A 24,486-nucleotide genomic window follows, 5' to 3' on the forward strand; every position below is an offset into this window, starting at 1 on the left:
AAGAGAGGTACATTGTGATAACTAAAATATGCGCCTTGTAACATTAGGTAGGAAATGATATAAGAGGAAGACAATGTATTTTATTTTTAATGGAAGGTGAAGCTCAATTCTGGCATGTTGGATGCTCATTCTAGTGGAAATTATTCCTCTATGATTTTTTTGAAATAATTTTGTACCTTTCGGTTAAGTTTGAATAAAAAAATATAATAATTTTATATTAGTTAAATGAAAGTTTATAAGAATAATTTTATTTTAAGTATAACTATAGACAGATAACTTGTAATTCACCCTTGTGAAATTCAACTCTTCTTTATGCTACTGATTTGAAACTTTAAATGTTTGAACGTTGCCTTCCCAACATCTTAGGAGAAGCCATGATGGCGAGGGAATAGTACATATCTATAAAACTAACAAGCTCATTTCTCCAATGCATTGATTAAAGTTGATGTAAGAACTAAGGAATGCAACTTGAAGCCACCCACTTATATATATATATCAACCACCCTTGGGATGATGATGTGAGCCCTAGCCCTTAACAACAAAAAGCTAGACAACCCCCTGCTTTAGTCCTCATCATTATCTCTCAAGATTAGTGGAGTGTATTGCTGCATGACTGCATGAGTCCCCTCTTCTCTTTTCCACTGTTCTTCTAACAGGGGTGGGTGTCCTTCCCTAGGCCCATGTGTTGATAAAGTGGTGAGAGGCCACATTATACTGTCCCTTAATATTATAGTAGTACACCTAACACTTTCCCTTTTCCTTTATCTTTCCTTTCCCTTTTCCTTTATATGATGACTGGCATTTGGGCTTTTCTTGATTCAATTGGTAAGATAGCTTATCATGAACTAAGGCTAGATTAATGGTTGGGCAGGGACCTCCCTGGCTCCTTGCACAAGCAAATATACTTTGAATGAGATGCAAACATGAGCTGGCAAGCAGGGGCTTTGCAGCCTGTGCCCAATGGCAATGAATTAATTTTGTGAATTGCAGGTCATTTCAAACTTTTGACCTGAGTACAGTTGTGCATGCAATTGTTTTAGTACTCTTTTGTCATTTGCTAGTAGTTTAATGACAATGAGTTTAGTTTGCCCAATGCTATGGACTTTTGTTATTTGTCAAACCTTGTCAGTGTGATCAGTGGCATCCCATTAATCTTAATTTCTTTTACAAGGCAGGATTAGCCCTAATTTAAAATCTCCCTCAGTCAGAAGTTTCTGTTTCAAAATTTTCTGCTTGACAAAATTGTACTTCACTTTGGTATCTTCACTTTATTGCTCCAGACAAGCAAATGGCAAAGGTGCCCTTTGTTTCTTGTGTTGGTTCTTTGACGCCATGAAGGGATGCGTGCTCATAGTTATACATAGCAAAATTATGTTTGCATGAAATGCTTTATTCAAGGCTCCCTTTGTCCTCAAGACACTACTTGGGACATATCAATGTGATTCTCTGAGAAAAAGGGTGCACTCTTCTTCCATGTGGTAGATCTCAGTCTCCACTACTCCAGTAGAAAGATTGGAGTGATGTTAATTAAAGCAGAAGGAATTCCACTGTTTGAGGGCACCATCACCAACCTGCATGATTCTTTCCTCCACCACCACATTGACATGTACTTTTTCTATTTATTGCCTTGCCTTTTGTTTATTTACCATCACATGTGTGGCAGAGAATCTCAGCTTGAGGCATTAATATCTTTACTGCCTCTGACTTAGGAAAGAGTAGCTGTAACTTCCTTTATTAATGAACTAAGATAACAATAATTTTAGATTCCTAGCTACTTTTATAAGCAATGCATGCTTTTACTAGTGGAGGGAACCAAAGGACAAGCCTGCACTAAACCAAATGAAAACATACAAAGTCCAACTCATAAAAATGTGGAAGATTAATAGGACCACCAATCTCATCCTTTCTTTAAACAAAGATGACATAAAACCAATGCATTGGTATGGTACTAGTGATGGCATTGCAGAGGGTAATATTTTTAGGAATCACAATATGAAGTTTGATTGTTCTGAGACAACACTGCACAAGGACATGATCAACCACTGCTGTAAATTGTGTGCATAGATACCTTCTTTGAATGCACTATAACAAGTTTGTGGTGATTTTCAAACGATTGCAGGTTGCCACAGAATGAGCCACAATTACTCTGAGTGAATTTTCTTTTTTATCTGCTGTAAGAAACACCAGAACCAAAAGACACGACACTAACATGAAATTTCTGGCTCAAGGATTTGTAAATATTGATACTAAGCACATGGAGATCTAGCATTGAAGTTTTTTGTTTATGCTGGCTGACATGGTCCCCTCTCCTTGTTTAAGCCATTAATTGTAGTACTGTTTTATTTAAGAATTTGTAGTTTGTCTTGAGGAGGTAGATGCATCCCAAGATTTATGTGAGACATCACCCTATTCGAAACTTAAGCAGCTCTTGATGTTGTTTAACAAGGCTTTAAACTTTTCAAATCACATAGCAAGAACTTCAATTTACTACAACCTCCATTTTCAGCGAGGAGGTGTGATAGGAGAAATATAATTCCACATCAATATACCGAGAAAAGAAGGAATACAAGCTTATATTGTCAAACAAAGCTTAGGGCCAGGTGAAAAGAAATCCAGCAACATGGAAAGAACCCCCACACAGCCACACATAACTGAAAGTTGAGAAACAACCTCTCAGTGCCCCCCCCTCTTTAGCATAGAAGTGGAGAAAGAAACATGAACATGCCTCCACATGCATTCCTTGCAACTTTAATAACCTAATCTTCTTTGCATGTTCAAACAAAAGAAACCGGATTCCTTTTCGCCATAAAACCCTATATTCTACCTATCTTTTCCTCTTATGTTGTAGATCTCAAAGAAGATAAAATTGAAACAAAAACGGGCCAGCTTAACTCAATTCCTCATCTTGACTGTCTTGTGGACACCTGATCAGCTCCAAAATATTCACTACTTCACTCATTTCAGGTCGGTTTGATGGCACCTGCGATGTGCAAATCAGACCCAGTTTCATGACCGGGATGGCCTCCTCCACCGGAAACTTCCCACCTAGCCTCCCATCCACACATTCCTCCACTCTCCCTTCTTCTAATGCTCCCCTAACTACATCACACAGGACCACTACATCATCCTCCATATATTCCACCGGGCGCCTCCCCGTCACTATCTCCAGCACCAACACTCCAAATCCATATATATCACACTTCTCAGTGATCTTGACTGTCTTGCATGCGAACTCTGGTGCCATATACCCCAGCGCACTTTGAATTTTGCTGCTAAGCACATAGCGGTCGAGCATTGGTAGTAGTTTCGCCAATCCGTAGTCCCCAACCTTGGCCTCACCTGTGTCATCAATGAGAATGTTGCTTGATTTGAGATTGTAGTGAATCACATTCATGCGGTGGAGGTGAGCTAAACTTCTCGCTGTCCCAAGAATTATGTCAAACCTTTGCTGCCACGAGAGATGATTCTGCGCAGAACTCTCATGAAGATGCTTATATAGGCTACCACCGGAGATGAATTCATATATAAGTAGTTGCAAGGATGGAGTCCAGTAATAGCCTTCGAGGGTGACAAGATGGGAATGCCTTAGTTTGCCAAGCTTCTTAATTTCCTTCTCAAAATCTTCTCTGGACTTGACTAAGCTTGAGACAGTAAGCTTCTTGATGGCCACAGGACGGCCGTCTCGGAGGATGGTCTTGTATACCGTACCAAATCCTCCACGCCCCAGCTCGCAGTCCTTATTTAGGATGGCATGGGCTCCAGCGCTGAAGTCCAGGTCATTACCGGAGAACATGACGAGCTTGCCAGAGTTGGCATCACTGCCAGGAGAATGGCTATAGTAATCATCAGAGAAGGCCAGGGCGGCAGCTGACTGGGAGGCAGCGGTCCGAACACGGATGTTTAGGATTGTGACAGTGACTATCCCGAGTGCAATGAGCGCAGCAGCTCCTATGGCAACAAGTACAGAGATGCTAAAGATGATCTTCTTGTGCCGAAGGTTCCCAGGCGAGAACGCCGGGTTGGAGGGGTTGGTAGAGGAAGAGGAGTTCGGATTGAGGACAATGGGCTTGGGTAGGACAGTGGAGCAAGAGCGGTTGACAACGGAGCCACAGAGGCCGGGATTATCAGATAGTGAGGAAGGGGCGATAGTGTTGAAGAAGTTTCCAGCAGGGAGGTCTCCAGAAAGGAGGTTGTGGGAAATGTTGAAGGAAAGAAGATGAGGGAGATTTGAGAGCTGCTTTGGAATGGTGCCTGTAAGTATGTTAAGGGAGAGGTCTATAGTTTGGATATTGGAGAGGTTGGCCAAGGTAGGAGGAATTGGGCCAGTGAGGTTGTTTTCCGATAGTATCCTGCAGGAAAAATCCAAAGAAAGAAGAAGCAATAGAATCAATTAAGCAGTTTCAAGTCTAAAGAGTAACAATACATGTTGCTGACCATAATGGATTAAAATAAACCTAAATTGATATGAAACAACTAATCTACTTCACAGGAAGCCAGCCTAATCTGAGAGGGTAATTACTTAATTATATGCACACAGTTTTATATTATAGGATAGCTGCAGCTTGACACTAGATAAAGGAAAAAAAAAGTCAAAACTGCTGGTAGAAATCAAATGAAAGTCCATCAACTCACTAAAAAAATAAGAGGGAAAAGATTCCAAAATATCCGATTCGCCCATTTTTTTTAAGCACTCAGATCTACCTCTAGAAATTAAGAAATCCTCAAACTAAGATAGAAAAATTATAGATGACAGTATAAAAAAAAAAAAAAGGAAGAACACAGAAATGTGGAATACTTACAAAGATATTAAGGAAGAACAATTCCCTATCTGCATTGGAATTTCTCCAGTGAGTAGGTTCTTCTTCAGATTAAGCTCAATAAGAGAGACCGCTCCTCCGATCTCTGGTGGAATGCTCCCATTCAGTTGGTTACCACTTAGATCAAGGACTTCCACAGACTTAAGCCTTCCAATGCTCCCAGGAACAGAACCAGTGAGTGAGTTTGATGATAGATTCAAGAGTTTTAATCCACGAATACTCGCGATATCAATTGGAACTCCATCTGAGAAGGCATTGCGAGACAAATCCAAGATGCTTATAGATTGGCCGGCGTTAGCTGGAACTTTTATGACACCACTCATTTGATTACCCGAAAGTGAGATCCTCTGCAGCCCCAATTGGAAAACCCACGAAGGGAGATTACCCGTCAAAGAGTTAAAGCTAAAATCCACATCTCTTAAACTTTTACAAGAACCCATTGATTCAGGCAAGCTCCCTGTGATTCTATTCCTGGAAAAATCCAATTTCTCCAGAAGGATCAGATCACCAATCTTACTGGGAACCCATCCAGATAACTCATTGTTTGACAAATCCAAAATCTTCACACTTTTCATTTCTCCAATCCAAAAAGGAACCTCCCCGGATAAGGAATTTGAACCCAAGCTCAAATAACTGCACATGGAAAGCTTCTGCATCGCATCAGGAATGCTACCAGTAAATAAATTCTCACCAAGATCAAGCGATTTCAACAGCATGCAACCTCCAATGTCCTCTGGCAACCGGCCGGAGAGCCGATTCCCTCGCAAACTTAAAGTCCTCAGATTGTAAAGCCGATCGATTCCCGCCGGCATTTCGCCGACTAAAGAATTGCCCGAAAGATCAAGCAACCGGAGACCGTACAAAGACCACAGCACACTCGGGAAGGGGCCCGAGAGCCGGTTGGACGAGAGGTTGAGCGCCACCAAACTCGAGCAAGAGCCCAAACTTGGTGGAATAATACCTGAGAAACCATTGTTAGCCAAAGATATGGCTCTCAGGGACCTACATTGCTCGAATAACTCATCTGGGATCGACCCAGATAGGTTATTCTCGCTAAGATCCACCGTCCACAAGCTATCGAGATCGGAAAGCTTGGGATTGAGAGTACCAGAGAAGTTATTCTTAGCCAGGGATAGCTTACGAAGGAAGCCGAGCTGGAGGACGCCACGGCCAATCTTTCCGGAAAGGGAGAAGCCAGCAAGATTGAGCTCGGTGACCCGGTTGTTCCTCGGGTTGCACTTAATCCCGATCCAGCCACATGGGTCGTCGTCGTCCTCGTTCCAAGACGCGAGCTTGGAGTATGGGTCATGGAGGTCGGCCTTGAAGACGATGAGGCCGAGGACGTCGTCGTTCAAAGTGGGTCCCCCTGATTTTGCCAGGAGAGGGCAGAACAAGAGGATGGAGACGAAATGGAGAAGTGGGTATCTCATCTTCGATCGACGGCTTGAAGCCTTTTCGAGCTCAAGAAGCCAACTTTCTTGCTGCCATTAAAGATCGGAAGACGGAGGAGAGGGAAACTTGGGGAGGAGAAGGGGAAAACGCTAGTGGAGTTTGGCCAATGGACAGAGAAGCAAAGGGGTTTCTTTCTCTAAGTCTGCTCTTGTTTCTTTTATAACGCCTCTTTGGTCTCCTTGTCCGAATGCTAACAGCTACTTTTCCTTTTACTACCTCTCTCTCTACACTTGTAAGTACCAAGTAGAGAGAGAAGAGCTCTTCTTCTTCTTCTTCTTTTCTTCTTTTCTTTTTTATTAAAGCAAATAACAGCTCTTGTCATGGCAATCGCTAATTGGCCTCCTTCTTAGGAGGGCCAACCACGTGGTTGCAGTCACTGGAATCCTACATGGATGACACGTAGATACTGTGCTTAGCGTAGAAAGATTTTTTTCCCCTAGTTAGAGAAACACCCCAATTTTACCGCTAATTTTAATTTAACAGCTCTATGCATTAGTCTTAGGTGTGATTAGACTCCCTATAAATACACAATTAATGTGTATCAAATAGGCAGCATCCAACAATAGAGACTCAAAGTTCTCTATCCAATCCGCTAAAATAATTCTTGATCAATATATTCTTTTTTATTTAAAGTAATAGTTTGGATACTAATGCATGTCACTACCGACGATCTTTCCGTCAAACACCAAAACAAAACAGCGAGACTGAAGGGACCCGCATCCATAACCGTATGGGATCCTCATCCTCCTCAAGCTTAATTCTTTCCCTCCAGAGTAGGAAATACCTTCGACCCCTTTATCTTTTTCTTTATCAGACTTCAAAAGAAAAAGTCGGCATCCAATCTTCCTTCTCCCATACTAGTCGGCACCCACTTTCTCACTAATCCCGAGTCCGTAGTGCAATAAATTCCATTAAATGCGAGGCAGGTCGCACGTATTTAATCGACGCAACATCTAGACCAGAAAAGAGACCGAGTGTGTGTGTGTGTGTGAGATTTCAAAGTGAACGAGAGGGAACGGAATCGAGGGCGAGGCACGTGAGGAGGGTGTCAGTATCACGTGCTGCATTCATTTCTCTGAGTGTAAAACACTCTGTTATGTGTATAATGTGTAGCTGTGTGCCTCCTAATTATTTGTCACATGAGCATATTTGCCGCCTTAATTATCGTGGAAGGCAACTTAATTGAATGGATCACACCGTAAGTTTTGAGAAGTGACGCACTGTTTTACAGATGCTTTGACTCTTTGTCTAACTCTTACTGTAATTAAAGAAGAAAAAAATAATCTAAGTTTGATAAATTTAGGTGTTGTTTTGTTATTCCAGAAGAAAAAAATATGGTAAACAGAGTTCAGACACAAATACAAACTATAAAAAAGGGTTGGCTGCATTGAATCCTAGCCTATAAAACCACTATCTTACACAACATCCAATCTGACCAAACCCTTATGCCCACCATGCATATGCATTGGAGAGATTTGGAGTACACCAAAGAGAACAATTGAAAACCCACACACACACAATAATAATAATAATTGTGGAAATAGAAACACCAGAAGCTTCAATGCTGTGGGGGAGTGAAACCGACACAATGATGCCTTCATGAAGGCTTAAACGCATGAAACATTGCAATGGTAGTTATTACGCATGACGCATAGAATACTACTTCTGCTCCACTTATTCAATTTTGAGGACAACTTTTTTTGCCTACGGCTAGCTTTAATGGTGGGCATTGGAAGGGGTGTTCCCCCTTCTCCTCTGCCACCTCGACAAGGATAGAAGATAAAAAAGGTTAAAAGGGGGGAGATCATTTCTTCTTCTTTTTTTTGGTAATCGTATTCTGTTTCGAATTAAATCTAGTTTCACATTCTTGAATTGTATTCATATTTGAATATTCTATGTTTTATTTAACATATTATGAAAACTTTTCTAGCTTAGAATTAGATTTTTCTTTGAGATTTTGTTCATAATTAACATTAAAAGGAGGAAAAAGAAACAAAGAGTACTGTATAATCTTGAATCCATGTCTCGATGCTATCTGTCGTCTTGCTGTTGCGAAGATTCTTATAATAAAATTTTCTTTCTCCCAGCGAATCACAAATAACAAAGAAGAGGATCCAATGGACCTTTCTCCCGCCTCTTCGTTTTTCCTCAACTGCCCCCTCGTTCTTACCGGCCACAGCCGGTCGCATTTACTCGCCACGGGGGCCCATATGTAAAAACCCCACCGGGGGCCGTGCCCTCGCCTGACCGGCTTTTACCGGCTCCCGAGAACGTCGTGCCCGTAGATTTCTCCACCCTTTTATTGGGACAAATAATAAACGCACTATAGTTTGTAACTCTTTTAACGTGGACCACAAGTTATCTTACACAAAATATGGTGGGGCCCCTTTTTCTTTTCTTTTCTTTTAAAATTTTTTTTTTTTATGGTTTTGGATCGCTTTACGATGGGTTCGACTTCATTAAATGGGGGCATTAAATTGTGGTCGTTGACACGCACCAAACTCCGAAAGAACTGGACTCGGGTGCATTAAATGCGGTTGGAAACCCGATGGGATCCGATAGCTTCTACTGCTGAAGTTTTTTTGTCCCGGCACCTACTTCTTTCTCGTGAAATTTATTGGTACATTTATTATTAGCTAGGATTTAGACATGGGCCTCTTGGTTAGGTTTTCTTTTTAGATCTTTCGTTAGCCCTTATGCGTATATTATTTAAATTTATTGTTCATTTATAATTTATCTTGTTTTGGTTTCAACTTTTTTTTCACATGTTCAAGTTTAACCCAAGAAAAAAACATAAATTTTCATTATAAATTAGATAATAATTAAAGCATAATTATTATTAAATTACAACAATATTTATGAGTACTCGTGCACAACCAGGAAAGAAGAAGGTAGCGTGATATAGAACAGTTTTCTAACTTAATTTTGCAACAAAGATACAATATTGTTCTGATATTTGCAAAGTAATTCCGGTAAAGGGAATGCAATTTTGTATCAGAAAAGAAAGCCCGACCCATCGAAGAATGAAGTTTGTTATATAGTTACGAGCCTCAATGGAGGCCCAATAATGGGCCCGATAAGATTTTGTTCGCACGTATTTGTCCACACGGGTGTAGGGCTTTTAGTTCTCCAACGGCAATTGCAGCAGCCGTCGAAGGGAAATGGCGTCGATAGCTGCCGCGAATGGAGGCGTAACGGCCAATAGGAACGGAGCCATGGCTTTCGCTCTCTGCAAGCACCTCTCTCTCGATCCAGTGAGTACTAGTGCATAATCCAAACTTGAATCCGTTTAAGGGAATGGGTCTTTCGATCTTACGATGTTTTCCTCCACAATTTAGCTGTTTATTTTCTTATGAAGAAGACGATTTTGATGCAATTTCGATGGATTTTGTGGTGGTTCGTAGAAAAAATTTGATTTTGTGATTCGGGTGTTTCGATGGTTGAAGGGTTTTTGATCAGAAGTGGTAGACATTGATCGGTGGGGATTACTGCTACGTTTACTTGAGGGATTGATGTTTTGCTGTACAGTGGGGATTACTGCTACTTATTCGTACAGCTTGTTTAATTCATTTCATCTTCTTGGCATGGTTATCTTTAGGCGATTTTGATGGTCTAGTTGCCGCTTACAACATTGGTTTGAGATTGGCTTGCAGTAAGGCTGTTCTCATACTATGGTATAGTAATTGAAAGGACAATCGGATACCTGGCTTGCTTATGGATAACTTTCTATAGCAAGTGGTACTTCCCCTATGCACACCTTTATCAATAAAGTTCCATGATAAGTGCAGATCATCTTTAGAGGAAAATAGATGTCAATTGTAGTGTTCACTAGGTAATAGATTCTCATCGTGGAGCTTCTCTAAAAGTAATTGCCACATTCTGCTGGCCTCACCTTCTTGTCTGAATTCCTCTTGCTCAATCACAAAGAAGTGTGAGGAATGCACCGATACTTAATTATATGGACGACAATTATGTATAGCAGCATATGTATTCATACAATGGTAGAATATGCTCAACTGCAGCTTGAACACATGGGATTTACATGTGGATGAGTGAGTGCTTTTTGGGAGTATAGGCTCTTTACTTTCTAATACTGAATTCTGCAGAAAGAAATTTCCAGTAAAAGCATCGAGGAGAGTGACATTGCCAGCTTGTTCTCAAATATTTTGCATTCATCAGCAAGGGAGGCTCCTTTACAAAATCAGGATGAGGTACAAGTTAACTTCATGCTTCTCCAGTCATAGCTTATCTTAGTTCTTTTCATAACCTATGTAAGTACGCATTTTTAGATAACGAAGTGGGTGACGTTTGCAAATAACTTTCCCATCAAGACTGATTCTTGCAATGCTACGCTTCGTGGTCTCAATGAAGATTTGACTCAGAGAGCTGTTCTCTTGGGTCGCGGTCTCAAGCCTTCTGTTGCTGATCTTGTTTTGTTTTCAGCAATACATCCTTTTGTGGTATGTACACCTATCCTACTCGAAAGTAACCATGATATATTGGCCTCATATTGGTTCTTTAGTTTTCCATTCTAGCAGATCAAGTTCAAAACTGTGACATGTAAACACACATCAAAAAGATCTTATCCAACATGGGAATACCATATTTACTGTTTGTAAGATAGGTTTCAAAATTCAAATTACCTTTTTTCCTTGCACTATTAACCTGTTTTCTCATCATGATTGCAAATCATAACCTAAGTGAATCATTATTTGTTGCTCTAATAAACTATATCACTGTTCTATGACAGAGTCATCTCAGTGATAGGGACTTGCGAGAAATCCCCCATGTATTGAGGTGGATAGACTATATTCAGGTATTGATCATAGAATCTTTATGCTTAATCTCCTTTTTGTTTGTCATCATTGTACTTTTCTACTTTGTTCTCTGTGTTCATTATAGATAGAGAGATTGCTGCCTGACATATTATCTTTTTGTACTAAAAAGCTAAGATAAGTTTGTATACTGGCCATCTCAAATGAAAACTATTTGATTTTTGCTGTATACCAAACCAATGAATATGGTGGATGCTCTTTAATAGTGAGTAGTATATTAATTGACCCTTGTAGAGGGTGACCTTTAGTGATGGTTAAGGATTGCCTTGTTGACTCCACATGACCTGAAAATTTCCTTTATATGACATTAATTTCTGAGGCTTTGAATTGCAGTGTAAGCATGAGCTTCATGTAGGGAAGCAAATTGGTATTTGCTATGTTATATTAGTCAGCTTACTGATTGGATGTATTAACATTGCTTCCTCAAATAGGAAGTTTGTATAACTTTTGATCTTTTCTCTAAGGATTTATTATGTTCACACTTTTATTTTTAATCCATTGAAGTTCTTTTAACTCTTCCTTGCAAGGTAGCTTATTTAGTTTAAGTTATTGTGATTTCTTGACTTTCTTCCTAGGAATTCTAACTTAGATCCTTAATATTATTACTCACTGTGATCCACTGATCTTTCTACCTTTCAATGCAGAATATTGAAGATTGGGTTGGAATGCTTGAAATGATTAAGATTAAGAAACCTGAATTTGAAGCTTTTGTGAGTGTAATCTACATTTATTATATTTAAATTTTCTTTTGCTTTAGCTTATAATGTTAGTTTAATTCAATGAAAAAATTGTTGTGCTGAAATTTCTTTCTGGTTACAGACATATATTGACTTCTAATATAAAGGTGTCATGCATTGAATTACCATATCATTCTAATGTTGTATTGGATTTCAGTCTTTTTGCTCAAATAAAATTGTCCTCCCTTGCAGTTGACTACCACTTTTGGCAAGATACAATTAGCACAAACACATTTTTAATATCATCTGTAGCTTATACTAAGTGTTGAAACTCTAATCAATTGTTTGAGAAGGGCAATATAGAAAGTGACACAACTTTTATGTAGTCTTTGCATATGAAATATGAACCATCGGAGTTTGATCTTTCTCTCTCTTCATTTTATTTTTTGCAGCACTTAAAAAATGATAAAACAGATGGTGATCTAGGTCCAAAAAAGGTAGCTCCAGGAGTGAAGAGTGTTGACAATGTAGAGGGAAATGCTGGGTCGAAGAAAGTATTCTCTGAGGTAATCTCTCATGTTATTGCATCTATTAGGCATTTTTTATCCGTTGTATAAGTTTAACGTGTGAGTTTGTGATGCATGTATTAAGACAAAGGCTTCTGAGAAAGATAAATCAAACACAGTAACATCAAAAAATAGTAAAGCGAGTGAAGAGAAAAAGAAAGCACCTGTGGAATCCTCAGAGAAGGATTCAGAGTGCAATATTTCAATCCTTAACATACAGGTTGGCATTATCCGCAAGGCATGGAAGCACCCATCTGCTGACAGGTACTGTAATACTTCAAATGTACTTATCAGTAGTCTCTAATAAGTGGGATGGGGAATATGATTCAGATTCTCTAGTAAATTTACAGTTTACTGGTTGAGGAGATAGATTTGGGAGACGGCAACTTGCGTCAGGTAGTCAGTGGTCTTGCAAAGTATTTCAGCCCAGATGAACTCGTTGTAAGTACTTTACTACAAAGAGTACTTAGGGCTAGTTCGCTTCCTTCTCCTTTTTCAGTCTCTTGATTGAGGTACTTGAAAGAATGTTTATCTATACTCTTGAATTCTTGTTTCAGAACCGTCGAGTGGTGCTGATAACAAATGTGAAGCCTGGAAAGTTACGGGATGTAATGTCTGCTGGATTGGTATGATTTCATATTGTCATCTGCTATTTTTCGAGAATAAGTAGTTTTAACTTTTTACCTATACTTTGAAGCATTTAGGAGAGTTATCCTGAGCTGAAGCTTTAGTCACCACAGCTGTGAATATAGGATTTACGTTAAGTATCGGATATTAAATGGATTTCTATGTTGTCAACAGCTGGAGGTCTGTCGAGCGATGAATTAAATGTAATATAGAGTAACTGATCAGGGGATATATACCACCATGCACCATGTATCGGCAAAATGCCATAATAGGAATATTTTGCAGTTTTGGGCAGATTTACTAGTTTCTTCAGCAGATTCAAGAGTCTACCGAGTGATTCTCCTCTATTCCATATTGAGCCCAACTGTGCAGTTCTTTTTGTATTTTATAATTAACCTCATTATTTCAAGGTGTTTCTGGATCTAGGCTAACTTCCTCTGCACTATCAGTTTGTTGAATTTGCTATAGCATTCTCTTTGTTATTGTCCTTTTACATATGTGTTGATTAATACTCTGGAACACATCTTCCAGGTGTTATGTGCATCTAATCAAGATCATACAGTTGTGGAGCCACTAACTCCTCCGGAAGGAGCTACAATTGGAGAGCGAGTTTCATTTGTAGGGTAAGTGCACAAAATTGGTAAACTAAGCATTGCAGTCTCAAACTTTGCATGGTTCTTTTGAAGGGAAAAAGGAGAATGTTGTTATTAATTTTATATAGCTGTAAAGCAGAAGTAAGATTTCTTGGTTTGATGTTAATCAAGGATGAAGTTCCTGTTTCATTTATATGCTATTTGTTGTGATGAATTGCTTTTTTCCACTGTAGATGCCTAGCTTCTTAATCCTATCGTATTCATTGATCTATTTACTTTTATAATTCTCCTTTTCTTGTAGGTACGAAGGGAAGCCTGAAGATGTTTTAAATCCAAAGAAAAAACAGTTGGAAAAGATTACACCGGTATGTTCAATTTGTGATCCATACATCCATTGACATCCTCTATGACTTTTATGTGGGTTTTGTAAAATGTGGGATTTCACAAAATTATGTTTAAGGAACTCACCTAAAACTCACTTGTACCCTGCCTTAAGGCTCCTAGATGTATAAGGCGGCAGACACCTTTGTCTCTAGCTTGGGTTTGAGCAGTTATAAGTCACTCCTCTACGGTTCTACCTTTGTTAGTTTTGAATGAGGAGCTATCACTGATTCGATAGCATCACATTCATGCCATTTTTGGCATTCTACTGTTTTTTTTTGTTTCTACCAGGACATATTCAGAAGGTTCCTTTTTAGTTGACTAGTATCAATCTCATAACAGAGGTTTCTGTGGATAATTGACTTCTCAATTGTTTTCAATTTATTCAGCATCTCTATACTGATGACAAGGGCATCGCAACATTCAAGGGAATAACATTTACAACATCTGCCGGTCCATGCACGAGCTCCATTTTCAATGCAAGCATCAAGTGAGAAGGTCGTCTTAGTTATGTCATATTGCACAAAGTGGTGTTCACACAGATGTCCGCACTTGATACAGTTCTCGGTGTTCGGAAGGTCGTTGTCGATGAGTGGCTCTAATAGCTATTTCTTTTCCGTAACCATTAATTTATCCACAGCTACCCTTCTGTCGATTAAATTTCCCATAAATCATCCTCCTACTCGTAGGAAAGCTGTTGTTTTCTTAGACCATGTATCTTTGACATAGTAAATCATCGTCACTGCTTTGTAGCTTTTCTTGTTAAAATTTTCATTTACAACTGATGAAAGCAATATGGAACAATAACTTACATACTGCTGAAATTCTAGCTGTTGGTTTGGTGTGCACATTGTTTGAGTTACTCCTAAGTGGAACTGTGTTATATTAGGTGATGGCTGATATCAGTTTATCTACAATTTGCAGCATAGCACTGCAATTGACTTGCTACTGCTTCATTCTCCTCAGGAATCAGAATAATGTTGCTCAAAAGGGTTGAAATTGTCACTTCTTTTCTTGCTTTCAGACGTCAGCCGAACTACTTAAATGAAGGATGATGAAAGAAACGGTGGATGCTGAAACTAAGATCATCGTACTATTTACTATTTAAATGAAGGGGGTGGAAAGTATCAATTATTTAGGCCTAGATGATTAGATAGATAGCAAACGACCTTTGAACTAATTTAATTGTTACTCCATTCACCAGTCGATTCTAAGATCTTTCTAGCAATACATCAACCAAACAAGCCTGCGTGTATATTTTATTTACTCGTCAAGTGATAAAGCGATAGATAAAGAGAGGGTAAAGCTAGCGATACTGTACTGATCTGGCAACGCTTTTTAATAAAGACAGAAAGGATGGAAGGCAAGAAGACAAGTATTGCATGCTGACGTCATCTTGGGTGACGTAGAAATATGACGTCAACGGCGGCGGGGATCTGTTTTCTTCTCTTCTCTGTGAGGTGGCAGTGAAAGCGACATGCGGAGACATTAAATTCTTCTCTGTTTTGTCCGTATTCACACGTACTTTTTCAATTTTTTTAGGTATTATATATTGATTAAATAATTTATCCGCCGATTCGTGATAACCTCAAACGTTTCAAACACCTTATCCTGGATGGCTGAAGCCTTTTGATAACCCACACTAAGTCATCGCCCATGCATCATTAAGTCTTTAGAGAGGCGAATAGAGTGGCGGATTAGGCAAGCCAACCCAACCGTGGGAAGGTGGCTGGGTCCACTGTAAGTTTGGGTCCCGCAGACCAGGTTTCTTCAGACCTATGTACCATTTTGGGCGACGAAAACTCGGGTTAGCTGGGTCCACTGTAAGTTTGGGTCCGGCAGACCAGGTTTCCTTAGACCTATGTACCATTTTGGGCGACGAAAACCTGGGTTAGCCAGCTAACTCGGGTCAGGCAAGTTGAATGAAGCTCCTTAATTTCAAAAAAAATAAATTAAGTGAGTTATATTAACTCTCTTTTTTTCTTTTCATTCTAAAATATAATTTCTTACTCTAGAATAACAGCTAAACATTATAAATATTTTATCTTATAATATTATTTATTAAAATTATATTATATATCACACATTAAACTAATTCCTTAATTAATTTAAAATACAAGTGAACAAAAAGAAATTATTATTTATAGAATAAAGATCTCATCTTGGATAACAAAGAGGAACAGTTATTTCTAAAATAAAACTAATCTTATTTCTAAAATAAACCAGGCACAAGGGAGTAACATCTAGGGACAATCAATCATGAACTGAGTAGAAATCTCAGTAATAAAAGTAAATAAACAGATGAGAGCTAAGGAGTTGCCCAGACAAATGCCTCCTTTTTTAAACCAATCAGAAGACCTATCGTTAATTATATATCCTTTGCCTTCTTTCTTTCTTATAAAATAAGAGTAAAATAATTCTTAGAGGACATAAAATTAATTATATAGCACATGCATATTTATTTCCTATGAAAAATATTAACGGATAACAAATGAAAGAAATATTTTAGATGTTTTACATTATTAAGAGGTTCAATGTAAAAATGGGTAATATTTAGTGTAATTATCCATACAATTTAAGCACACTCTTTTTATTCTTTATAAAATTAAGCATTTGACTTGCAAAAGTATAACTTGAATTGGACACAAATTCTCACTTTCTATTCTATCCGGTTAGATGCTTGTTAAGTTAAACTTAATTTAGAGTGCGGCTTAGCTCAATTTCTAAATAATAAAATAAGATTATCTTATTTATAATATAGTTAAAATGTAGAGTGTTATTTATAAAATTCTTTGCTATCTTGTAGTATTTTATTTATTCTACTTATGTCATATTAAATATCAATAAAAATATTTTAAGATAGGCGTTCTTTATTTTTTATCATTTAAGAGCCCGAAAACTAAATATAGGCTGGGCAAATGGCTAGTCTAGGTTTCAAGCCATGTCCTACTCCTCCAAACTAATCGCCTCAATTGAGCCAAGTCATTGAGTAAAGTCATTGTACTACCAAATACTTTTTTTCCACAATAATTATTTAGGGTTGGGGTTGATCTCATTCCTTACATTACAGATTTTATGATTCACATCATGTCTTTGGGGATTTTGTAATCTGTGTTCCCTCCTTTTTTTCATAATTTTTATTTAACACTCTAGGTTAACTTGAACGGTACCAACAAAACAATATTCATTTATAATATTATGAATAATTTATAAAATCTATAAATTATCCCTGTCCCCTTCACTCTCATCTTCCCCACCATCCTCATTATCTCATCATACCCAAGTTAGATATTTTGATCCCTAAATCGAGTTAGTCGAGATGCACGATTTGCTCAATGCTTTTCAAGGAACCCTCAGTCGGAGCAAGGATAAATTGAAGAAGAAGAGTAATATGGGGATAACGAGGAAAAATGGTGGCGACGATGAGGACAACGATGACAGTGAGAGGAGGTGGTTGGAAAAAGACGATGGAAATGTATATAGGAGGGGAGAGGGCGATGCGATATTTTAGTAATTCAATTAATATTATTTAGTTAAAATAATATAAATATGTTGAATGAAAATTATAAGGAGAAAAAGATTTTGATAGGAAGAAAAGGAGAAGTGTATAGACCGTTAATTATAAAATATCTAAAATTATAGAATAGAATTTGTAAAATTCGCATAAAAAAAAATTCTCCAACCCATCAACTAGTGTTGGCCGACACGAGTAATACGCCAAAGCAGTGGCGGCGTATCTAATCCTAGATTCGTCATGATGTGGAGAGGAGCGCAAATAATATATCTACGCACGTAGACGACGGCGAACATGCAAATGAGAGTTACCTTCGTAATTAAATATAATATTTTGTTTCAATTCAAGAATGTGCTCAGCTACTCCGTAGATGTCACATGTATATGGAATTATGGATAACTTATATTTATTGGTGTATTTTTATTATTATTATTATTAGTCGTAGTAGTATTAGAATTAAGATTATTATTATTATTATTATTATATTTTATTTATTCTTGGTGTATTATTTCAACCTTTGTGCCTTCGTTCTTGTCCATTGTTATTATTGTCTCCCAACTTGCGCTTAACAATAATAGGATACCTAACTACAGGACAAGTACTAGGATATAACGCATTAAAGAAATCCAAAAAGAAAACAAAAGATTCTTTTAGTAGATTCCAAGGGTCTGTCAGGTTACTATAAAAAATGGCGGCTAGAGTAGCAATCACTGATTAATTGAAAAAATAACAATCCTTGGTTGGGAATTGGCTTTGTCTGTGGAAAATCTATGGACGCGTGGAGTCATTTGTCCAGGGTTCTCAAGTGGTTAGCCCATTAATGGTATTGAGATCACTTATTAATTGCAACTTGGAAGTAGAATATACAACCGATGATAAACTATCCTAGCCTATATGAATAATTTATCCAGAAAACAAACAGTGTCCTCAATCTACTTGGTATGTCATAAAATCAAGGGATAATTTCCTTTTCACCCCCTAAACTATCACTCATTTTTATACTAATCCTCTAAAAATTTTTTTGGTACACATTAACCTCTTAAACTATTAAAAATACCTCACTTTACTCCTTCCGTTAGGATTTTTTTTACATATTTCCGTTAATAAATTATCACATGACAGTCACATGATAATAATATGACGAAAATACCCCTCAGAAGCATGTGTAAGTCATGAGCAACTAAGAGAATTTTTATTATGATGAAAATACCCCCTCTATAACCTCTCTTCCTCCCTTTAACACCGCCACCATCTCCACTGCCACCATCACTATCCACACCTCCTATGCTACTAGCACCAAACCCTCCACCCTGCCCACTGCCACCACCAGCTCCACCACTACCATCGTCGCCGTCGCTAAACCCTCCACCCTCCCTTTAGCAAAACCACTAGTACCAAACCCTCCACCTTCCCTCTAGCACCACCACCACAGTTCCATCACCATCGTCACCACCAGCTCCCCACCACCACCGGTGAGATGGGTGGGGTTATCGGAGAGCTCGCAAGAGCCACCATTGATCGCCAGCTCCACCACCACCACCGGCAAGACGGGTGAGGTCATCGAACAGCTCGCAAGAGCCGCCATTGACTGCCAGCTCCACCACCACCACAAGCGAGACAAGTGGGGTCATCGGAGAGCTCGCAAGAGCCATCATTGATCGCCAGCTCCACCACCATCACCGATAGACGAGTGGGGTCATCGGAGAGCTCGCAAGAGCCACCATTGACCGCCAGCTCCACCACCACCGCCAGCGAGATGGGTAGGGTCATTAGAGAGCTCACAAGAGCCGCCATTGACCGCCAGCTCCACCACCACCACCGGCGAGACGGGTGGGGTCATTGGAGAGCTCACAAGAGCCGCCATCGACCGCCAACACCCCGCGCCATCTTGACCTCTTCGGGTGCCTCTAGCATCGGCTTCTCCTTCACCGACCAGATCTGCACCCTCCCATGCCTCCACACGGCTGCCTAATGAAACCACTAAGAAGAAGAAGGAGATGAAGATGACCGCAATCACCCCCTCCTCGTCGTCCATGTCGGCGCTATTCACCCGCCTCCTCAAGGCTAGCCAACCGCAGCTTCCCCGTCAGCCTCAACGAGGCCCACAGCACCAAGCTCAACAATAGCAATAGTGGCCGGCCGCCCCGTTCATGCGTCATCCCTTGTCAGGGTGGGATGTGATTGGAGAGGAGTGAAATGAAGGAGGATGTGGTATGATTTTGTTTAGAAAGAGAATTAGTGCAGAGCAAAATAAAAGAATTTAAAAAGAATTAAATATTTAATATTATTTAAGTTATTTAATTATCTCGTCATTATAAGTGGAGGGGTAATTTGGTCAATTCATCAATTTTGTCGACGACATCAAGGGGTGGAGTATTTATGATAGTTTAGGGGGTTAGTGTGTATCAAAAAAAAAGTTTAGGGGGTCAGTATGGAAATGAGTGATAGTTCAGGAGTGAAAAGGAAATTATCCCTAAAATCAACTCAGATTCAACAAACGAATCTCCTTTAAATGTTGGAATAAACTGAAATCTTTATTTCTTAACAGACATCATTTGTCTTCGACGGTAAGATCGAGCAATCCATGGAAAAAGAGCATCTACACCTACATCTAGCCATTACAATCCTCTCACATGCATGCATATATAAATGCAAAAACTAATGAAATGAACTCTTACGAGCTAAAGAACTGCTCCATGTCATAGGTGGTTTCAAATAATAGTTCGTCGATCATCATCATGTAGTCCGATCCATCTAATATCGGCGGCGACATGCATGGCATTGAAGACATAGCATCAATAATGCTAGGCTCTGATGAGGGCTTCGCATCTCTATTGCATCCTCTTATGACGTTGGCCAAGGATGAGACGAGAACTTCTTCTTCTCCTTTTATCCCAGTAGCGCTCAAACCCAAGCGTGGCAAGAGTGAGTTGTTCCTTGGAGGACAGTCCACCACTACTTGCTGAATATTATTGTTGCTGGGGCTCATCGAGTTGGGGATACTACTATTAGTACATGTATGCTCATTGTAGTAGGTGACTTGATACAAAGGCACTGCTTCCTCGTTGTGCTGCTGAACTCGTTTCCTTGCTAAGCAATTGCACTCACGAAGATAAGTACATCTATAGTAACACCTGCAAATTAGTATGTTTGTTATGTTAGATAACAAATTAATTTAAAAAAACTTAACTTGTTGGGTAACATACTAATAATACATATAATGCTTCTAACACCTCCTTCGCGCGAGACTTTTAGCCAGCGCCCCCATATTTGACGAATGATAAATAATAAAATGTACAACTGACAGCATAATGCTGGAATAGATGCTAAAATATGTTACATAACATACTAATAATATGTACTGTACCTTTTAATTAACACCTTAGACTGCTTCTCTCTTTGAATCATCTTAATTTTGTCATGAGAAATAGGATATTCTCTTTGGATAAAATGATTGGTTTCTTTTTCCAAATAATACAAAAATATAAGGCGGTGAAGAGGGAAAAAGTGCATATAAAAAATTCTATTTTTGTAAAAGAACGCGATTGTGGTCAGAGAATTCCGGGATATTTCTTCAAATAGTTAGTGTAAGGTTACTAATTATATACTTTATCTATTGGAAGATTTTCTAAGCTAGTGCGTGTAGGCTAAGAGACAAAATAGGAGTCAAACGTAACAGCTGAAGAGTACGTGAGAGAGAGCACATCAAGAAGGTCGAGGCTTCTTGGACGTTGAACTCTCCCGGAGAAGCACGGCTGCTGTTGCAAAAGATTGGGAAAATTAGGAGAACAATTTCAAGGATGGGTGCTATCAAGTATCAACCTCTAATTTATCTCAATTTAATACTAACTCTTCTTCCTTGTAGGAGATGTGTGTTGTATGTGGAAATTTGAAGGATATATGTGATATCTATTTAGAAATAGATACTATTAATGTAGAAAAAGAAAATTCTAAAATCGCATATGAATTAGACACACTAATGATCATGCTTACTCCCAGTTCGAATGCAATTATAAAATCGATTCGTTGATTGATGCACATCTAATAGCGCTCGGACGAATCTAAATGGTTAATTTGCCTAGTTGACATCGAGATCTTTCTCCTTCAAAGCCTCCATTCTCACCTGAGAATGTTGTCAAGAACCAAGAAGAAGAAAAACTAAATCAAAACCTGCTAGCCTATGAGAGAGTGGGGGGATGGATAGGGGGGGAAAAATCCTCATAAAAATTGAAGGGAGTAATAAGTAACCTTGGATACTTGTTGCGGCTAATGTTCTTATTCCCATATTTCCTCCACTGGTACCCATCATAATGAGGCGCAGTTGTAAACACACTCCAACCGCTGCAATCTCTCCTGTTTGAGAGAAATATATAAAATAACTAACACAAACAAGGTAACCCAAAGATCCAGAAGGAAAGGAATATAATTTAAACTTACTTTCTGCCTTGGTTTCTCCCAGAGCCATGGCCATTAGGGCCAACGTTTCCATTAGTGTGTCCACTTGGGCTGGCTAAGTTCTGGTTAGACTTCAAAATAGAAAGAGATGTTCTAAAAGTTTGCAATACCTCTTCCAGGATCACATCAGCTTCAGAGAGGCCATCTGAACCATTTAGGATCACCCTGACCAGCTCCTTGAGCTGGGTTGTGAGCTTATACCCGCGAACGACCTCGTCGATCGCCTTCTCGGCATCTGAGGCCTCCTCTTTGCCTACCATGAGAGATGCCATTAGTCTATCCTCTGCTAGCTTTAGCTTTTTCGATCACTATTCTAAACCAAAGGTGAAGGAATACATCAGGTGCTCATGTATATGTCTATTTATACATCTATGTGTGTACAGATCTAGGTAAAATAAATTAACTAGTGGAGAGATGGTCGTAGGAGACAAAATAAATTTTACGTGGGCCATTCATGGCGTCATCTTTTGTTTTTCTTTTTCTTTTTCATTTTTTTGGTGCGACATCGTGATCACCGTGCATGAAGCATATACTGCTGATATAGATCTCTACATAGGATTGAGGAGTTAACTGGTTCAAAAAGGTTAAGTTATTTATATACATGGAGGGGTCTGTTGTGTGAAAGCCTGATGATATATAGTAAGAGGTCTTCACATTACAGTTCAACAAATATTCATATATATACGACTAATGTTATCCATGTTTGACATTTGAATTGTTGGGTGCGACTCATCTCTCTCAGGCTTACGAGTATTCCTGTGGAAATAAGGGCACTAGGCGCCATTTGTAAATATATTTAAGATTAATATCTTGTTTCGTTGCAGAATAAAGTAATTCAAGATCAGTCCAATTTTCATTTCTTTGTGCATGATCTCGTTCTAGAGCTTGTTAGAGTACAATAATAGAGTGTACGTGTAATCATAATCACGAATAAAGAGATGTATAGCTACTTAAATGTGAATAAGGAATGTGAATAGGGAGAAAATTATTAAATGCAATCAACTACTATATACGTCTTATTGTGGATAGTCAGAAAATAAATGCAATAAATACTATGTCTTATTGTGGAAGTCATAGGACAATGTATATAAGGAGTATTCTAATGCTCTTCGAGTCCTCTATAATTTTCTGGGGCAGATTTATAGTTGTGCTAATTTTATTTATATAATGACCACCATCTTCTTAGGTAGTGCACTCTGTTTTATTATGTGTTGCATTCTTATCTAGCCCATGTAAAATGCCTTACTCACTAAGTACATTTAAGAGGACACATAAAAGGGCATATACTTAGCACTACTATAATAAAAAAAATCATGATAAAATCTCAATCTCTTTTCTATATTATGTTCAAATTAGGGTAACCGCTGTAGCTTAATAGTTGAGTTTTATCATTTCATAACTATAGAATTGATATTTATTGGATCTTTTACAAGGGCGCTAGGTGCACATTATTTAAAATCGTTGGGACCAGCTTCTTAGGGGGAATAATCCAATTGTTCAACCGATGAGATTATCCTGATTTTGGGTCAAGCTAATTTCATATACCTATGTTTAACTAGAAGTCATATAAATTGAGATATTCTTAATCCATGAATAAAACTCCCTTATTATTTATTAAGCAAAAAATAAATAACCTTCCAAATAACACCCCAGATAGTAATTATCTTATAATTAACATCCTGTCTTTAAGCTACAAATATTTCTCAATTCAACCCCTACTCGTTCAAACCACACGCCAAACTAAGCAAATAAATGAGAGGGGGATCAGTCCAATAGAAGGGTCTTTTTAAGTTCAGGATTTCAAACACAAACAAAACCAGCACCTCCTTAGTTGGTATCTTTACACGTTAAAACCTAACACTACTTCCTACTTAATAGCCCACGAGAATTATACCCATATATCCAATTGGCCACCAACTGCTGGGTCCCCTACCTTACCCCAGCAGAGTAAACGGAGTGAGGACATCAATGGCGAGACGAATGTGACGACCGCATTGTGACGACGTCGATCGCAGGATCGTCGGTCAAAAGCATCAGGAGTAATAGGTCTCTCTCTCCTCCTCTTTTATCCTGGCAAATTTTATAGTTTAGCAAATGGGTTTTATATTTGATTTTATTATGTTTGATGGTGATAATCATATTTCTTTTTCTCGTATCCAAAAAAAAAATATATATATATGTGGATGGTAAAGTGCTAGGTGGTTGGTTTGGATTCTAGGAGAGAATAAAGTTTGAAATAAAATGAATTTAAATGGTGGGGTCATAAAAGCACTAATGAGCATTTGCGAGTACAGACTCAGTAGGAGCTTATTTAGGTGTACCGTTAGATGCATGCATGCAGGTGTATCAATTTGTGCACACCTGTAAAGTTTGACGTGTGATTGGATATGTCATATGTGATGTTTTTAGCTTATCTTCTCTCGTGAGTCTATAGAGTATATATATAGGCTACAAAAAAGAGTTATCCTTCTCATTACATAAGTACTTTTAGTGAGAATCTAATAGTATCCCAGTTAAATTAACTTTATCATACGTACATAAGTTGGGATGCTTCAACTAATCTTCGTGA

At 38.6% G+C, this 24,486-nt stretch overlaps 3 protein-coding genes across 4 annotated transcripts; 1 reads left to right on the top strand and 2 right to left on the bottom strand.

Annotated features, from left to right (window-relative positions):
* Positions 1–2,428: 2,428 nt before the first annotated feature.
* Positions 2,429–6,443, bottom strand: LOC140799205 (uncharacterized). The gene is made up of 2 exons (XM_073153386.1): positions 4,800–6,443; positions 2,429–4,349 (listed from the first exon to the last, which is right to left on the bottom strand). The coding sequence occupies exons 1-2, from the start codon at positions 6,245–6,247 to the stop codon at positions 2,888–2,890; spliced, it is 2,910 nt and encodes a 969-aa protein (XP_073009487.1). The 5' UTR covers positions 6,248–6,443; the 3' UTR covers positions 2,429–2,887.
* Positions 6,444–9,365: 2,922 nt separating this feature from the next.
* Positions 9,366–14,796, top strand: LOC140798577 (uncharacterized). The gene is made up of 12 exons (XM_073152459.1): positions 9,366–9,523; positions 10,376–10,480; positions 10,559–10,729; positions 11,020–11,085; positions 11,749–11,814; positions 12,234–12,347; positions 12,433–12,611; positions 12,698–12,788; positions 12,905–12,973; positions 13,506–13,597; positions 13,869–13,932; positions 14,338–14,796. The coding sequence occupies exons 1-12, from the start codon at positions 9,431–9,433 to the stop codon at positions 14,440–14,442; spliced, it is 1,215 nt and encodes a 404-aa protein (XP_073008560.1). The 5' UTR covers positions 9,366–9,430; the 3' UTR covers positions 14,443–14,796.
* Positions 14,797–19,966: 5,170 nt separating this feature from the next.
* LOC140798949 (probable WRKY transcription factor 67) lies at positions 19,967–22,251 on the bottom strand. Of its 2 annotated transcripts, none has more exons than XM_073153039.1 (3): positions 21,900–22,251; positions 21,711–21,815; positions 19,967–20,596 (listed from the first exon to the last, which is right to left on the bottom strand). In XM_073153039.1, exons 1-3 carry the CDS (start codon positions 22,187–22,189, stop codon positions 20,137–20,139), a joined length of 855 nt encoding a protein of 284 aa, XP_073009140.1. In that variant the 5' UTR covers positions 22,190–22,251; the 3' UTR covers positions 19,967–20,136. The 2 variants fall into 2 exon arrangements, with proteins under 2 accessions (XP_073009140.1, XP_073009141.1); XM_073153040.1 differs by lacking the exon at positions 19,967–20,596 and adding an exon at positions 21,476–21,585.
* Positions 22,252–24,486: the final 2,235 nt, after the last annotated feature.

The sequence above is a fragment of the Typha latifolia genome, chromosome 12, assembly GCF_019914945.1.
Source record: "Typha latifolia isolate L0001 chromosome 12, TyphaL0001v2, whole genome shotgun sequence".
Taxonomy (NCBI): Eukaryota; Viridiplantae; Streptophyta; class Magnoliopsida; order Poales; family Typhaceae; genus Typha; species Typha latifolia.